The sequence below is a fragment of the Camellia sinensis genome, chromosome 4 (assembly GCF_055761805.1).
Source record: "Camellia sinensis isolate YWXY chromosome 4, ASM5576180v1, whole genome shotgun sequence".
NCBI classification, from domain to species: Eukaryota; Viridiplantae; Streptophyta; class Magnoliopsida; order Ericales; family Theaceae; genus Camellia; species Camellia sinensis.
The window spans coordinates 6128071-6146742 of NC_138964.1; the positions used below are offsets into that span (position 1 = coordinate 6128071).

General features: G+C 33.4%; 1 protein-coding gene across 7 annotated transcripts; it reads left to right on the forward strand.

Annotated features, from left to right (window-relative positions):
- The first annotated feature begins 6801 nt into the window (after nucleotides 1-6801).
- LOC114290425 (putative folate-biopterin transporter 7) lies at nucleotides 6802-16969 on the forward strand. 7 transcript variants are annotated; one of them, XM_028234332.2, is made up of 4 exons: nucleotides 6802-6965; nucleotides 7433-7502; nucleotides 10606-10847; nucleotides 15704-16969. In XM_028234332.2, exons 3-4 carry the CDS (start codon nucleotides 10607-10609, stop codon nucleotides 16753-16755), a joined length of 1293 nt encoding a protein of 430 aa, XP_028090133.1. In that variant the 5' UTR covers nucleotides 6802-6965; nucleotides 7433-7502; nucleotide 10606; the 3' UTR covers nucleotides 16756-16969. The 7 variants fall into 7 exon arrangements, with proteins under 7 accessions (XP_028090133.1, XP_028090136.1, XP_028090134.1 ...); XM_028234333.2 differs by having other exon boundaries at nucleotides 6804-6965; nucleotides 10613-10847; XM_028234331.2 differs by having other exon boundaries at nucleotides 6811-6965; nucleotides 7433-7499; nucleotides 10604-10847.
- The last annotated feature ends 1703 nt before the right edge of the window (nucleotides 16970-18672 follow it).

Here is an 18672-nt window from a genome sequence, read left to right on the forward strand (position 1 = left end):
AACCAAACACACAATTTAAAACTAAATTCAAATTTTTTTTCAAAACTCAAAACCAAACTCTTTCCAAAATTCCATTTTAAAAAAAATACTTTTTATTTTTTTTAAAATTATTTTTAAAATCATGATTTGAGCGTGGAATCGTATTTCGAGTTACGAGTTTTGAATTGAATTTTGAAAAGAGAATTTGTTTGGTTATGAATTTTGAAAAAAATATTGAGTTATATTTTGAGTTTTGGGTTGTTTTTTAAAATTTATTTTTTAAAATATTTAAAAAATTTCTTAATTTTATTTTTTAGGATTTATTTATTTATTTTAATATGCACTATATTTCATATATTTTTGTGCTACAATTTTTTAAATATTAAAAAATTGAATTTTTTATTTAAATATATAATTTTTATTTTAAATATTTTATTTTGTTTTACAAAAAATTTAGCCTGCGTTTGGTTGTGTTTTGTAAATGTGATTTGAGAGTATGAGTTGTATTTTGAGTTTGTGGGTTGTAGAATTATGATTTGAGTGTAGAAAATTTATTTGGTTATGATTTTTAAATAGAGTGTTGAATTGTGTTTTGAAAATGTATTTTGAATTAAGTTTTGAAAGTTTGATGTGACATGTGAAAGGTGAAAATTTGTTTGGTGATGTGTTTTGAAAATAAAAATCAAAACTTAATTCAACCAATAATTTATCATCAAACACACAACTCATATATTGATATCCATATTTTTTATCAACAATAATAACCAAACTATTTTTAAAACACTGAAATTAAAAATTGATTTTTTTTGTCAATTATTTTTTTTTTGTAATTTTTTTGAATAATTGTTTTTTTGAAATAATTTTTTCATTTTAAAATAAACCTATGTCAATTATTTTCTTTCAATTAATTTTTCTATCAATTCATTTGTAAAATACGTTTTTAATTTTTTTTTAACATTTTGTTAAAGTCAACAACTTTTGAAAATACATATTAATAAAGAAGGAATAAATACACTAAATTTAATATTTTAAAATACAAATCATAACGTAAATCTTACAAAACATTATCAAATTTTTTTCCATTTATTACATGTTATGAATTTCGTCCAGATGTGGTAACAGAAATGCAATGCATTATTGTACCCGTGGAGCTCATATAATTGTGGGGATTGACATACGAAATGACTATTATGCCCCTCTTGACTTAAATGGAAAGTGGTTACATAGAACAAAATATAAAGGGTAAGATAGTAATTTCACTTACTTACTACCTACCCCCTATTGTTTCATAGCTGTGTGTTCAACACTGAGGTAAAGAAAAAGGAGAGACTGCAGCTGTGTACTCAGTACACGGATGTGATATCATTAAAAAAGTAATAATATTGAAAACAAATAATATTTAACAAATAAAAAGTAAATAAAAAAAAATACAACATGAACCGTTTGAACGTCACCCTTTCTATTAAATTTGAATCTCATTCCGTTTACCACACCAACTTCACCATCTCAGAAACACATTCTCCAGTTACATCATAAAACAAAAATTAGAGAAATAGAGCATATCCACCATCTCATTAGGTCCTCCTTCTCTACTTCCATAATTTATAGGTTAGTTTTGATGCCAGTTCGTCTTCATATTAGCTTCAGATATTAGCTTCAGACATTAGCTTCAGAGGGGTAAGAGAGGGGAAGAGGAGGACAACCGGGCGGTCATCCCACCGGTCTACCGGCCGATCATCCCACGGGACATCCGGCCGGTCATCCCGGCCCAGTCAACATTCCACCTCTGTATCTGTTGGCTTTGTTTCATATCTGTTCTATTTTCATCTGTTATATTTTTTGATTTCTGTTCTAATTTTGTCACACTATCATTTATTTTTCTGATTATCAGTTTCTAAGTTATAATAAACTGTATGAAACAAACCCAATATAAATGAGAAATATCATTCCTTATGATTTTTTTTTTTTGTACAAAAATCTGTTTCTATGGCATCTGCCTAATTAAATTTTGTCACCAAATTTTTTTATATTTATTTTTTACATAAAAATAAGTTTGTATGGACAAAAAATGTACTAATGGTTGATATATTTTTCATACATTTTTCTTACCTCTCATATGTTTTAATATACAATTTTCTTTCACTTTTGCAGTCATCATGTCAAGAACAAAACGAAGTCAGTAAATCACAGAAATGATGGTTAGGCGAAGTTATGTAGTAACGGTGTCATAATGACTGAAATTAGTAAAATAATTACACATTTACAACTAGTAGTCAGTACGATATTCACTTGCCTTGTTCACATCCCTTTTCTATGCATGGTGAACATGATTTTGCCACATAGCAGTAGCAATTGCATCCCTAACGTTCGATTGGGACGTTAACCCATGTTGTGACATGTCAACGTAGTCAGCATGGTCTCCAACAAGCCCGTCTACTTCTACTTCTACGGCCATTTCATTATCAGCTTCCATAAAGAATGGATCCATAGCTGCATGCAAACGGATCCAATTGTGCACTACACAACATGCAATCACGAGAGGCCCTTGTCGTGTAGACTTGTAATTTGGCATGGACCGCAATATTGGGAAGCGCTTCTTCAAAACACCAAATGTTCTTTCTATGATATTGCGTAATGACGAATGTCGATGGTTAAACAATTCCTTAGGTCCTGCATAACGATGGCCACGAAACTCTTGCAAGTGATACCGTTGAGACCGAAATGGGGCAAGAAATCCAGGCATGTTCGTGAAACCAGCATCAACTAAATAGTACTTACCTACATATAAATAATGAATACACAGTTCTGTCAATTGATATGTACAAAAACAGACAAGGAAAAAAGTGTATCGTATGTTATTCAGGGACAGTCACCATTGGATGGGTGTGGGAACTGTAGATCAGCTCGTGTAATAGAGTCAACCAGAATAGCGTTGTCGTGAGCGCTACCTTCCCATCCAGAATTAATAAATGTGAACAACATATCGAAGTCGCAAGCTGCGAGTACATTTTGCGATACCGTTGTTTTCCGACCGCGGAATGTATTTTGTCTTGAAGCAGGGACCCATGCATCCACCAATGTGCCATCGATAGCACCGACACAATCCTAATTGACAGATATTTGTTTGATATTAAAAGCGAAACAAACTTCGATATTACTTTCATAATTAAAAAAATAATAATAATATTTATTAACACTTATTGATATGAACAAACTTACAGGACAGTCATACTGTTCGTACCTTGAAGCAGGGAAAAAACCTCCCGTCATTTAAAATTTTTCCCGGCATGTCCTCTAGGTTACGTGGTTTGATAACCGATGATGAAAGCTTGCACAATGCCCGTATAACAATTTTTATGTACCGACAAATTGTTTCTGTGGAGTGTTGAAATCTATTTACCATTATTCGATGGCAATCATTTTGTGCAAAAGTGTATAAAAAAATTCCAAGCGATTCCTCCACACTGATATGCATATGTTCAGTATCGATAAAGCCATTATGGAGTAAAGTGTCTTTCAATAAAATGAATGTTTGTGCATCTATTCGCATAACGTTCATCATTGTTTCTGGATGGCCATTTAATAGGCCGAAGATGTAATCATCACCTCTGAATGGACATGTTCGCTGCGATCGACGACTACTTGACGTGTTGATATGGTCATGCATTAAAGCAATCATCAAAAAATCCACAAAATCATCAACAACTTCATCCTCCTCTGATGAGAGCTCCATTGTATTGTTTTCTCTGTCGGATGACATATGCCTTTGTCTACATCACAGTAAAAACATAATTATAAAATATGTTATTCATGCTGTAACAGTTAGCGTTATTGGTGAAACAGTAAAATTCAGAGGAGAACAAAATTTATTTAACACGTGGTCATATTATAATAACATAACATAGTTTTAATATAACAGAAAACACTTAAAAGTTCAAAAAAAAAAAACATACAAACATAAAAAAGGAAAGAGGATATGATGGAGTGAAAAAAAAAATAATAAAAACCAAATCAGGAATAATGAAATCATCAAACAGTTCAGCCAAGAAAATTTGCTAACACAAGCAAAACAGAACTTCTCAGTTCACTGCAAAGCGAGGATCATGACTAGGCGCAAATGAGTAGGAGTACGCATAAAAAACCTTCGCCATTCCTTATCCTTGAACAATGTTAGTGCCCTAACGTACTGCAACGGTGATATGTCCCAAAGCTCAAGCAATGCATTTTGACATACATCAAGGGAATAATCATCACCACCTGCACTTACAGCCTCAGTCTCATTTTCTCGTGCACGTGAATGTCCTGTTTTGGCTTGTACATAGGATGCGAAAGCTGCGCACACATCATCAAACCCACTTGATCGTGACTTTTTGGAACAACCACTGTCAGTCTGGCTGGTTGCAGGGCCCCTCTTGTGACTTTTGCCCTTTGCTGGATCCATATACTCATCCCCGAATAAGTCAACAGGAATGACCTCAGCAGCGCTACTCCCACCAGCATCAGCGTTCCAAAATTTATTTAACATGTCATCTTCTTCTTCTGAGTCAAGGGGTCCTTGTGTGGATGCACGAGACAGGGCCCCTGTGGCACAACAATTTTCAACAATTTCTGTCATTTCTTGAAAATATTCAAACCCATTTGTCCTAAACTTCTTCACATTTCTGCTAGCCTACAACAATTACAAAACAAGAATTAAGCACTGTATATATCATGAAAACTTTAAAATAAAATTAGAAAATAGTACAGATTAATGGAAAACCTTATCCCAAAATTCATCGGGTGCAATAACAGTGCCTATAATAGGATCCCATCCCAGACTAGTCTGTGCCTGTAGTCGCTTAAATGTCTAGTAATCAGCTTTCAATCGCTGATATTTTTGGCGCACCTTGACACCTGTATACCGAAATCCATATATGTTGTGCAACTGATTTGCATAATGATTCCAATGCCTAATTGTCCACGAAGTAGTGCGACCCGTTGTTTGATTGTTTCTAACCTCATCTCTCAACATATTTATTAATTTCATTTCAATTCTGGGCATCCACATTTTGGTGTTCTCATTGTCATCAGAATTATTTCCATCCATCTATAAACATACAAATTATATTTAAACTAGTTTGGAATGGATAATACAAGCATAACAGAGTATTTTAAAGTAGTCTGCGATGGAAATACAAGAATAACAGCGCAGAATGGTTTGAAGGAGAACATAGATAAAGGAAAAAGAACAGATGATTTTATTTCGAGGAAAAAAGTACGTAGCAGATTAATTGAATTTAAATAGCAGAAATATAACCACAAAAAAAAAAATTCAAATAGTAGAAATATAACCACAAATAATAATAAAAAAATCAGTTAACATTGTGTTTAAATAGTAGGAAACAAATCAGTAAAAGAAAAATTAAAGAAAAAAAATCAATAAAAAAGCCCGGTAGGTTCAAACAATTGAGGGAAAGACCGGTAGGTTCAAACGATTAAGGAAGAAATGGAAAATCGGAAGACAAAACCGGAAGAGGTGGGAGGACCGGGTGGTTGACCGGCCGGATGACCCGAGAGACGACCGGCCGGGTGTCCCAGGCACTGCCGCTTCAGGTTCTGATCGATGAAAGGTTTAAACAGTTCATAATTTAAAATAACAACCGATCTGAAATGGAAAATACGCCTCTACAAATTCTCATAAACCATTTAGGAACTGATTTCTACTTCTCCAAAATCATTTATACATAATAGATTGATTTACTGACTATTCTTGAAGAACAAAAAAGTTGAAACAGTTCAGGATGAAGGATGAAGAATGAAATCATTTATCGACTCATCTGAAATCATTTTCAGATGAAGGATGAAGGATTTATTTACCAGATTAGTGGGAGTTGAATAGTTATCGCCGGTGATGGAATATGTATACTGATTGAATGTGCCACTGTTTGCTCGTTGGATTTGACAATAAATTTTGATAAATTTGACCTGAAAAAAATAAAAATAAATTAAGATGAATTTCTCAAATAATTTCCCTATAACAAAATATGTAAATAAATTTGTGAGTAATTTCACCTCGCAGTCGTCGTTGTTTGGTTGCCCGTAATAAGAATCGTCCGCAACGCACAAATCGTAACTCAGTCGATTTGTGAAATATGATACCAATACAGAGCGGGTTGGGTGGATTCATTATTTATAAAATGAGTCTGACTTCTGAAACCCACCCGTGATGAATCTGAAGTACGGATGTTTGATACAGAAAAGCCACCCGTGATGAATCTGAAGGACTGATGTAGATGACGCGAAAGTTGTAGAGACGATGAAGAAGGCAGAAACGTTGAAAGGGAGATACAAGCTGCCAAACAGATTTTCAAAATGTAATTTGAATTAACACGCGGAATCAACTTTTGAATGTCGTATCCAAACGTCATGCGCGAGCTCATGTATTGAAAATTGATTTGAATTAACAACCAAACAGAGCCTTACTTTTTTTGTTATGTGTTTGGTTACAATTTGTGTGTAGAGTTTTGAAAGTAGTGTGTAGTTTCGAGTTATGTGTTTAGTTATGAGTTTTAAAAATAATTTTTTAATTGAATTTTGAGTTATGTGTTCTATGAAGCATGGGTACTTCGAGTGTGGGTACGTATACCGGTACAATTACACACATTCCAGGTACATTTTATACGATTAGTATACTGATGGGTACAGGATGGCACACGATCGGTACATAATGGGTACGTTTTTGGGTACTTCGGAGGTAAAAAAGAGATTTTCTACAAATTTAGTGTACTAGAGCAAATTTTTTTTTAATCTATTTTAAAAATTATATAAATCTGGGATTCTTTTGTAATAAATAAAACATTAAACTCTGGGTACGTTTTTGGGTTCTAGATCTATTCGATTATCTCCTTCAGAAATACTCCCAAGAGAGTCGAAGCACTCCTTCGAAGGTGCGATTGAAGAGGTTTAATCGGTGCTGATTGATTCTCTCCTTCAAAGGCCACATTCCGGTAAGTTCATCTTCGATTCTTCCCTCTCTTCTTCTTCGATTCTTCTTCCTCTTTCTTTCTTTCTTTCATTTTTTTTTTTTGGTCTGTTTCTTCGCAGATTTTGTACTCTTTCTTCGCATATTTTGTTCGATTTTTCTTCCTCTTTTTTATCCTCCAAACACCCCACCCCACCCCCCGCGGGGGCAATTTTGTACTCTTTCGGCAGCAAATGAAGAACAAAGATAACTTTCTTTTTTTTTTTTCCTTCGTTTTTCTTCAATTCTTCTTTCTCTTTCTTTAATTTTTTTTCCTTTTTTTCTTCCTTCGCAGCAAACAAATTGATCTGTTCTTTTTTTATTCCCCCCCCCCCCTTCGTTTTTTTGATTCGATTCTCCCCTCTTTGATTTTCTCTTTCTTTGATCCTTCTTCTTCTTCCTTTTTCTTGAGCTCTCCTTTTTTCATATATTTTATTATTATTTTCCCCACAGCCCTGGAATTTCATGCAACTTGCAAGTTTTGAGCCTTCTCTGTAATCATCTTCAAAAAAAAAAAAAAAAGGTAATGTAAATGACGTCTCTGTTATTTAACTTTGCCCTCTTTTTACTGTTGTAGACTGTAGTAGACACGATAAAAAAATTGTTATTTAAATATTTGAAAAGTTATATACTCGAATGATGCGAAAGAATTCACAAATTATTTTGTTAATGGTTATATTATAGGAATATGGGTTCATCAGGAAGTATAGGTTCAACTGCACCATCCAATATTTCATTGAATCTTTTTTTTTTTTTGGTATGAGGAATTGAATATAGATTATATCTGTATATAATAGATGGATCGACTTGAATTGAATCACGTCGATTATACTTAGAATGAATGTTTTTTTGTAAGAGGAATCAAATACAGATTATATGTATATATAATAGATGTATCGACTTGAATTGAATCACGTCGATTATACTTAGAATGAATGAATCCCTGTGGTAACCATCACTACTTCAGACTGAGAGAAGAGATAATAATACCGTGTAGAGGAACGGGGAGAGAGAGAATGTGAGTGAGTGGTGTGGATTAAATGTTCGCAAGGACAAGAGGAGATGAATCCTCTCTGGCATCGGATGGACTAGACAGAAACGAGAGTGAGAGACGATTTTTTACTCGTGAGAGCTCGTAGGGGGAGAAAGTGGAAGGGAAAACCGGAGGGAGGGTTAACGCCAAAGTTGTTAAGATTGGGATCCTACATAGGATCGTTTTAGGGATCTGTCGGATCGGATTGCGGATCATAAGATCCTACTAAAATGATAAAAAAATACAATAATTTTTGACAGCACCCATTAAGAAGTTGCCACATCAGTAACTCTTCGAAACTAAAGGAACAAAAAACTCGATTTGTGCATAACAGGGAATTAAATCTCTTAGAGCATTCGTTTTTCCCATTAAAAAAATACAAAATGAAAACGTGAAACAGAAGCAGAAAAGAAATGAAGAGAGGGAGAGGGAGACGAGCTTGCCTGCGTTCTGTCGAGCATAATCACCATCATCTGCGTTTTCCACTGGTGAGCACCATCCTCCGTCGTCTGCCATCGTCGGTCAATGTTGTACGCCAGAGCGCAACGAAGAGAGAAGAAGAAAGTTTGTTTGGTTATGAGATTTGAAAGAAGCTTTTAAATTTTAAATTTTGAAAAGAGTTTTGAGTTTTAGAAAGAGTTTTAAATTGTATTTTGAGTTTTGAGTTTTTTAATTTTGAATTGTATTTTAAATTTTTTGGATGTATTTTTTTAAAATATTAAAAAATGTTTAAGAAAATTTTATTTTTTTATTTTATTTTAAATGTATAATTTTTATTTAGATATTTTTAATTTTTTTTATTTTAAATATTTTATTTTATTTTATTTGTAAATATTTTAATTTTTTTAATTTTAATATTTTAAACTCAAAACACAACCCCACACTCAAATCATAACCAAACATATAACTTAAAACTCAATTCAAAAATTATTTTCAAAACTCATAACCAAACACATAATACTTTTAAAACTCTATACTCAAATCATAACCAAACACATAACAAAAAAATTAAGATATTTAAAAATATTTTTATAAAACAAAATAAAATATTTAAAATAGAAATTATATATTTAAATAAAAAATATGTTTTTTTTTTCAATTTTTTAATATTTTAAAAAGTACAACACAAAAATATATGAAATAGTGCACATTAAAATAAATAAATAAATCCTAAAAAAAATAAATTAAGAAATTTTTTAAATATTTAAAAAAACAACTCAAAATATAACTCAACTTTTTTTTTCAAAACTCGTAACCGAATAAATTCTCTTTTCAAAACTCAATTCAAAACTCGTAACTCAAAACACAACTCTACACTCAAATCATGATTCTAAAAATAATATTTAAAAAAAATAAAAAGTATTTTTTTAATTTTTCTTTTAAAATAGAATTTTGAAAAGAGTTTGGTTTTGAGTTTTGAAAGGAGTTTTGAATTGTATTTGGTTATGAGTTTTGAAAATAATTTTTGAATTAAGTTTTAAGTAATTTTGAGTTGTGTGTTTGGTTATGAATTTTAAAAAATGTCGTGAAAATTGTGTTGGAATCATAATTCCAACACATAACCACACGCAACCTTAATTTTTCAAAACTTCAAATCAAAATTTAGTTCATCAATCAAAACCCTAACTTTTCAATATAGATTTGGAATTAGATAGAGTTTGGAGGACGAACCTGATTCAATCTATGATGTGAGAGTGGACAACAATGGTTGAGTTTTGACATTCTTCTCAAAAGATTTCTTCTCTCTTCGTTTCGCTCTGGCGTGCAACATTGGCTAACGACGGCAGACGACGGAGGATGGTGCTCGCCGATGGAAAACACAGATGATGGTGATTGTGCTCGATGGAACGCAGGCGCGTCTCCCTCTCCCTCTTTCTTCGTTTCTTTTCTGCTTTTGTTTCACGTTTTCATTTTGTATTTTTTTAATGGGAAAAACGAATGCCCTAAGAGATTTAATTCCCTGTTATGCACATACAAAGTGTTTTGTTCCTTTAGTTTTAAAGAGTCACTGATGTGGCAAGTTCTTATTGGATGCATAAAAATTATTGCATTTTTTTTTTATCATTTTAGTAGGATGTTACGATTCGGCAGACCCCCAAAACAATTCTGTGTAGGATCCCGATCTTAACAACCTTGGCATTAACCTTCTCTCCGGTTTTCCCTTCCACTTTCTCCCCATACGAGCTCTCACTCACGAGTAAAAAATTGTCTCTCTCACTCTTGTTTCTGTCTAGTCCATCTGATGCCAGTGAGGATTCATCTCCCACTGTGCTTGCGAACATTTAATCAACACTACTCACTCACACTCTCTCCCTGTTCCTCTACACCGTATTGTTATCTCTTCTCTCTATCTAAAGTAGTGACGGTTACCATAGGGATTCATTCATTCTAAGTATAATTGACGTGGTTCAGTTCAAGTTGATCTATCTATTATATATACATATAATCTGTATTCGATTCCTCTTACAAAAAAAAGGTTCAAAGAAATATTGGGTGGTGTTGATAGAGAAATGGGATCGAGGTCGAGATTCAAGTCGAAGTCGAACGGTAATGACACTAATAATAATATTAATATTAAAGAGAATAAGAATAGGATGCAGATGTGGATGCGAAAGGTATTGCTGGGATTAGGGTTCTGGGTGCAGGGGATGAGGTGCTTCCCGTGGATGGGGGTTAACTTCTTCCTCAAGGACGATCTCAAGGTGGACTCTTCCACCCTCCAGCTTCTCCAGAACTCTGCCAACCTCCCCATGGTTGCCAAACCCATTTATGGCCTCTTCTCTGACTCTGTTTACATTGCCTCCCAACACCGCATTCCTTACATTGCTATTGGAGGTACGTACTTCTTCTTCTTCTTCTTCTCCTTCTTTATTTTTATTTTGTCTAATTAAAATAGTATATTATAGACTTGATTTACTTTCTGACTACTTTCTCTTGTAAATTCGATTCATCTGATCAACATCATTTTTTATACCCCCAAAATCAAAACCTCTTTACAAATGATAAACTCGTTTCTGTGAGTTATCATACAATTTCGATGATGCAAATTATGTTTTTAGTAGTTTAGGTCATGGCAATTTGTTTGACATTTGGAATATCCCCCTTCTGAAGTTGAAAGTCGGTAGGTTTCTCTTTGCTTTTTGCTTTTGCAAATGCTAATGCTAAAGCAGGTAAAAGAGGCTGGTCCTGCTGTCCCTTTGGTGGGCACATGTGCACATAGCGTAAAATATATGCTATATAACTATGGCCAAGGGAACTTTGATAGATCTAATTATCATCCTAACATTTCATCAGTCTCTCTACCACTTCAACTAGTTGATTTTCTTAATTAGTAAACTTGTGTTACAGAAAACCCTTCTTAAGAAATAGCAAGGACTTAGGAGTTGGTCCTAATAATCTGTCCTGTATGTGCTTAGTGCTTGCTTAAACTTTATACAACTAATCCCTAGCCTAGATCAAGGTTGGTGGTTGCGTTAGGTAGCTAAAACCATGTCAGACCCATAAGGACATGAATATGAACATATGAACTTAATAATTTATCATAATGATTGGAACATGTGCTCTTCATTTGGTGTCCAAGAGTATAGTCAAACATTTTGGAGAAATATCATCAATGTAGTCATGTTTCTAGAAAGATGAACTAAACCTTTTCATTTTCGAATGATTACAAGAAACTTCCATTTTACAAAATTTCAAATTTCCATAACCTAGGAAGAACCAACCTAGCTCATCATTTTTCAATTTTGAATCTCAACAACATTATGATCACCATTAAAAGCTGACATATCTCTTTCCAAATTTGTTAGAACCTGCTAAAACAAATGTATGCTTAATCAGTTTTGGGAAAGCTATTGTGCGTAGAGCATCTCCAACCAAACCTTCAAAATTTGGTATATTAATTTTTTTTTAAGGCTTGGGTAGCAAATTAGCATATGCCAATTTGACATTTCTAAATAAAAGCTCTCCACTCAATATGTCAAATCTATTATTCTACTATTTTTTAAATTAATAATTTTTGAACTCTTTTATTTTACTAATTAAAATGAATCTCTTTTTAAATGAGATTTGATCCCCATTTAAATAGTAGTTTTATTTCTAAGAAAGTGCTATAATTATAAAATAAAATTCAAAACTTTTATTCATTGTTGCGTAAAATACTTTGTTTATTTGGTAAAAAAGTAAAATTAGAGTAGAACTCATATTTAAATAAAAAATAACAATACATAAACATCATAATAAATCACTTGCTACAATTGCCCCCTTGAAAATGCCGCTGATGTTCCACCAATTCCTTTTGGAATTCAGAATGTGATCCTCTATCATGAATGCGCAAGTGACTTTAAATGAAATCTCTGATGTATATCAGCTAATGGTATGCAATTTCCTTGTGTGGTCACGTGACACTGCAACATCACCAACTTCATCCTCTCTTGCATCATAATTAATTGGACTTCATTTATATAAATAAATAAATAAAATAAACAAAGAAAGGCATGAACTCTATAGCATATTAGTATGTCAATTTTGACATGTGTTGCTGCCAAAAGCCACGTCAACCTTTGAAGCACCAGGTGGAGCTTTTATTTGATGTCAAATGTTACTATTAGTATGCCACGTTGGATTTGAAGCAATGGGTGGAGGTGCTCTAACTTAGTTGCACGAATCAGGGGCGGGATGGGAGCGGAAGCAGGAGCAGGGGGCGGAGGAGTGATGGTATATAGAAGTTTCTTAGGTTGGTAGTGCCTATGAGAGTGTATATATTTATTTATTAAATATATAAAGATATTCTAACAATTATTTTTTGCCGCTTAGTTATAATATATGTATTAAAAATATGAATAAATATTGGAGATTCATATCAAGTACAAATTGTCTTTATTAAGTATAAATAGATGTAATATAAATAAAAAATTTAAAAAACAAGATTGAGTTAATTTTCTTCCGTTTCTATGCGATTTATATATATTTGAGAGATTTCTATCTCAGTTGGGAGCAAATTTCTTTCTTGACGGGAGCAAGTTTCTTACTTGCGAGCACAAAATCGTGTTTCTTAGTAAGAAACACCACTCAAGTAGAAGTTCTTGCTACTAAGTGCTCTAATACTTTTACACCATTTTTTTTTTTGGGTAATATCGTTTCTTAGATTTTTACTTCTTCTCATTGATGATTCCTTCCTCTTTGTTTAAAATAATTTTCATTAAATTTGTCCCTTGTTTATCTACTTGTTCTCAAAATTTTTGGCCAAGTCACATGTCCCATATTGTTTGCTGTGGCTCCTCCTCTGTAACAAGAAGTTGTCAACATCATGTAAGATTGAAATTGACTGAAAATGGAATGAAATATAAAAGAATTAATGAAGTTTCCTCTTCAATTGTTTTTGGTTGTGGTCCAATCTTCATTGCTAACAAAACTTGTGTATGCCAAAACCATGTACTTGTAGTCACAGGAAATAGGTGCAATTGATCTAATTACACTGTAGAAGTGTTGGTTCAAAATATGTTGAAGTCATTACCCTCGACTCATATGCACACATGCAAGAATGCATGCATGCTCTACACGTCCACGTGCACAAACACAGGATTTGTTACTTTATGAAAGCTAAAATGACTATAATTAAACATATTATATATTGACATGAATGGCAATCAATGAACTAGTCACGATGTCAATAGTAGGAGTTTTAGTTAAATCTATGTATGTTATGATCCGATTGTCATTTAGAGATTTTAGTATATGGAATTTTTATTTTAAAAATAATTAATTAAGTTAATTAACTTGAATATATTGTGCCATTTAAATTAATGATATTCTCTTAAGCATTACGTAATTTAATTCAGGGCAAAATTCATTCTACCCTCTTGTGGCATGACCTTGGAACATTTCATCCCTAACATTATAAATAAGCCAAAAAGGTTTCATGTGGTTTTGGACTAAAATGCAATACTAACACCGCTAATGACAAATGTGAAATGATCTTAATATTCCTCTGTCGTCTTCTTTTTCCTTCTCTTATTTCCTATGTCGTACATATATCTATATATCCTTCATTTTTAACTTAATTGCATTTTTTTCATATATATATCCATAGTTGTTAAATCGAGAATCGTATTGTGAATCGAGAATCGTTAAGATTCAATAGAAACTGTAAAAAAGATTGTTAAACAATTGTATATATGAAAAAGAAAGAAATAAATTGATTTTGACATATGTTATAATATAATTCTTATATAAAGACATAATTACACCATCCAATTGGGAGGGCATTAACTTCATATCAAGAGATGTATGTCAAATCTTACCAACCATAATATAATCTCTCTTGACATTCAAAAAATGGGCCTAGAAACCTTATATAGAGTGTAATTTGAAGAAAGAATTAAGAGAAATCATTTAATTTTTAACCAAAACACTTTAAAACAGGTGTGTGGTTGTTGTTCAAAAAATGCCTTTTTTTTAAATAAAAAAAAAAAAGAAAGAGAAAAAAGGGGGGGAAAAAAAGTGAAATCATTGACGGTCCTGACCCATATAATATTGAACCATATTTATTTCATGAAATCAGCAATAGATAATTCATGCATGCTTGTTACTTTAACCTTAAGCATCTTTAGAAGATGTATTATGACATTTGTTGGGGAAAAAAATTGAGAAAAAAGTATAAGATCGTGTTGGGTTTTACGGGATCTAATTGAATACTATTTAAAAAGTCTCTGATTACCAAAATAACAACAAATAATGCACAAGTATTACTTATTTTTGTATTAAACACTCTTCAAAGTTGTTTATGTCATTTTCACTATAAAAAAAGGTTAGAACCTGTCAGACACAGTAGTTCTAAGTATTGCATGAATCGTAAAAGTGAATCAAATCGCGAATCGATTGTGAATCGTCTGATTCACCACAGTCTCTATCCCAAAAACATATTCACCCATATATTCATATCGATGATGATAAATTGTGAATAGATGAATCGCAAGATCCTGATGATAGCGTATATATCCAAGTGCAAAGAATTGGTGTATAGAAGTCAAATATAAAGTGCTCCTACGCAGATTGGGGCTCATAATTGTGAGGGGGTGAAGTGCTTTGATGCCATAACAGGGTGTAAAATGGATTTTACTCACTACAGATATATCTCAAACTTTCAGCATACCCACAAACAAAATGATAGTACTCTAATAACAAATTATCCAATTTAATAAAATATGGTTACTTATGACAAAACTAAATACTAAAGTGGTTATGTATGGCATTGGTTTCGCTATTAGGGTCAGAGTTCTGAAAATAATGTCATGTTGGGCTGTAAAAAATCTCAATATTGTATTGGCTTAAAATGGGAGCACAAAAGGATGTCCACTTCTTAGGCATCCTTGGTCTTTTGTAGGTTTGATTTGTCTGTAATTTCCTTACCAAAGAAAGCAAATGAAAAATGTGAGTTTGAGATCTCTTATTGCCTTCCTTTCTTGAAAAAAGGATGGCAATAAATGGATCTTTATTATTGAAACAGTGTTTAGTTGATTTTGGAACTACATTGTGAATCCTGCATGGTCTTCTCTTGGTATTGACAACTAAAACTGATGCCGAAAAGCACGTCTGACAGAAGAAGAAAAAAAATGTTTTATGCTGCTATGCTGATGCCCTGGCTATCTAAATTTATTTTTTTGCTAATTTATACTATTCATATGTTGGTGCAGCTTTCTTGCAAGCAGTGTCCTGGATTGCCATTGCTATTCCTTCTTCCAATATCTCATTCTTTAAAATCATCCTATGTCTCCTCCTTGGGAACTTCGGTGCTTCAATAGTTGAGGTTGCAAATGATGCTATTGTTGCAGAGACTGGAAAACAGCCCAGTGCCTCTTCCAAGAACTCCCAGATGTCTTCATCAGGTGAGCTGCAGTCCTTTGTTTGGATAGCCTCCTCCATTGGTGGAGTCCTCGGAAACATGCTTGGTGGTGTTGCTGTTGACCGATTCTCCCCCCAAGCAATGTTCTTTTGGTTTGGCGTAATCCTTGCTATGCAGTTTTTTATAACAGTTTTGATTCGTGAAAGTTCACTTAATCTCCCCAAGAGTCCATCAAACGTCGGAATCAGAAAGCAGCTTTCAGAGCTCCTAGTTGCATTGCAGAAACCTGAAATTGCTCACTCAATAACCTGGTTTGCAGTGTCTTATGCCATAATTCCAGCCTTAACAGGCACCATGTTTTTCTATCAGACGCAACATTTGGAGATTGACTCTTCTGTATTGGGGGTCTCTAAGGTGTTTGGACAGGTAGCAATGTTGCTCTGGGGTGTTGCATATAATCAACACCTGAAGTTCGTTCCACCGAAGAAACTAATCTCAGCCATTCAGTCGACTATGGCTGTTTTCATGGTGTCGGATGTTTTGTTTGTGGAAGGGATATATCGAAGGATGGGGATGCCAGATTCGGTGTATGTTGTGGTCTTCTCAGGCTTACTTGAAGTTATGTGTTTCTTTAAGATTCTTCCATTTAGTGTTCTTGTGGCACAGCTTTGCCCACCAGGCTGTGAGGGATCTCTAATGGCATTTCTCACGTCTTCCATTGCTCTTGCATTTATAGTGAGTGGATACTTGGGTGTTGCACTTGCATCATATGTTGGGGTGACGGGGAATGATTTCTCAGGCCTGTCACGTGGCCTTATTGTACAGGCAGCTTGCACGCTCTTGCCTCTCTTTTGGTCATCGTGTATTCCGGATGTGCCCAAAACCAAAAGGAAAGGACAGTAACTGTAACAGTGGGAGAGCACATAGTATTACTATTATGTAAGACTCGGCTGTCGATTTTTTATTTTTTATTTTGACGTCTCATGTTCTTTCTGGTTTTGATTGTTTTCATTTGACGTAATATCATTAGATTAAAGGAAGTTTCTGTTACTTCCTACAGAATCGTATCATTAGATAAATAAATAAAAATAATAAAAAGTTAGATTTCTCTTAGCAATACTAGTGTAGCTTGGCCTGTACAGAATTTACATATAGGAGTTTCTTATCATTTTTTCATTGGTTTTACTTAACAAAAATAAGTTGATGGTTTAGATTGAAATCAAATCAAAATATTGGAGTTGTTTAAGTTGTTTAAAGTAAAAATTTAATGTTTATTTTGTTACAATAGTTGAATTGTGGAGTTTTTCTTGTAATTTTTCCAAAGAAATTTTACTCGTGTCTTTTCTCACATGTTTTGTTTTTTCACTCATCCAAACATGATTTTGGGAAAATACAGTTATTTCTTTTTCTTTTTTTCACCCTACAATCTAGATGGAGTGTTGGGTTGGATGCTCAAGTGAAAAATGTGCTTTGTTTCTGAACAATTTTGGAATCAAAATGCTGCCGGCTGACACAACTTCATTAATGTGATTGGCACCACATTAGGAACAAAATTTTGTGAAGTGAACTGGGAGCAGATTGCTTAATTTCTTTTGACCTAAGAACAGAGCAAAGAAAAGGAAAAAGTTGTTTTTTTCTTTTTTTCAAATCACAAGAAGAACATGATAGTATTCCACTTATAGAGGAGGGAGTTAGGATATGAAACTTGATCCGATAAACAGAGTGTGTTAGATTCTCGATAACTAGATTAAGCATTTTGTTAATAACATATATGAATACTATTATACTATTATATAAAGCAAATAAATGAAAAGTTTTATCATGTATTTTTGTTTTTTAAAAATACCCATAAAATTGTTAATTGTTGAAAATCTAGTAATAAATTGTAAATCAATATTTAAATTTAACTTAGCTTAATCATTCATCAAACCCATCGAAAATTCAGATTGAAAATTTGGATTTGCAACCAACAGCTAATAGAGAGAGAGAGAGAGAGAGAGAGAGAGAGAGAGAGAGAGAGAGAGATTAGTGGTCCATACTCTTCTCCATGCATGGACAACGAATAATATATAGGGGATAGAGTGCCCCATGCAATGATACAGAAGCCTAAAAGCAATTGGACCCTACATTTATACTACATTCATCATCAACTTTTTCATTTTGCCAATCTGTGCGGTGATCCCCACCAACGAATGTCACCTGCATTCTAGCAGCCACCCATCCTAGTGTTTTACCCCCTTCCCCCTCTGGTGGTTAGTAGGCATTAATATGTATGTTCATCAAAGCTAATTTATATTTTGGATTTAGAAGCCAGCAAGTAACTATTGATATATATATATATATATATATATATCATGCAAGCAAGCCCATCACATCACGTGTGCTTGCTGATTGTCAGGTAGAGGGGCAGGCAGCTGTGACTGTGAGTGAGAGATGAGGGTTGAATGTATCAAATATCAATTGGCATCACCATTCCATTCTTATTTTTAGCATAGAGTACTGCCTAGTGCTAGCTAGATTGATAACAACTAACTATAACAAGAAGGAAATATTACAAGCATGACTTTACAAAATTAATTAAGCAGCAAACAAAACAAATTTCACTAAAACTAATTTAACAATTAAGTGTGGCTTATGAATTAAAACATAAATTTGAAGCCCTTAAAAAAGCAATTGGGTTGGATAAGGTGGATTGACCACATGTAATGGTCCACACAAAGTCTTACAAATTGAACGATTCAAATCTCGAATTACTAATTATAATGGAGAACAATGCATGAGACCGTGGGGATGAGAATGGGGGTGGTAAGGAAAGTCAAG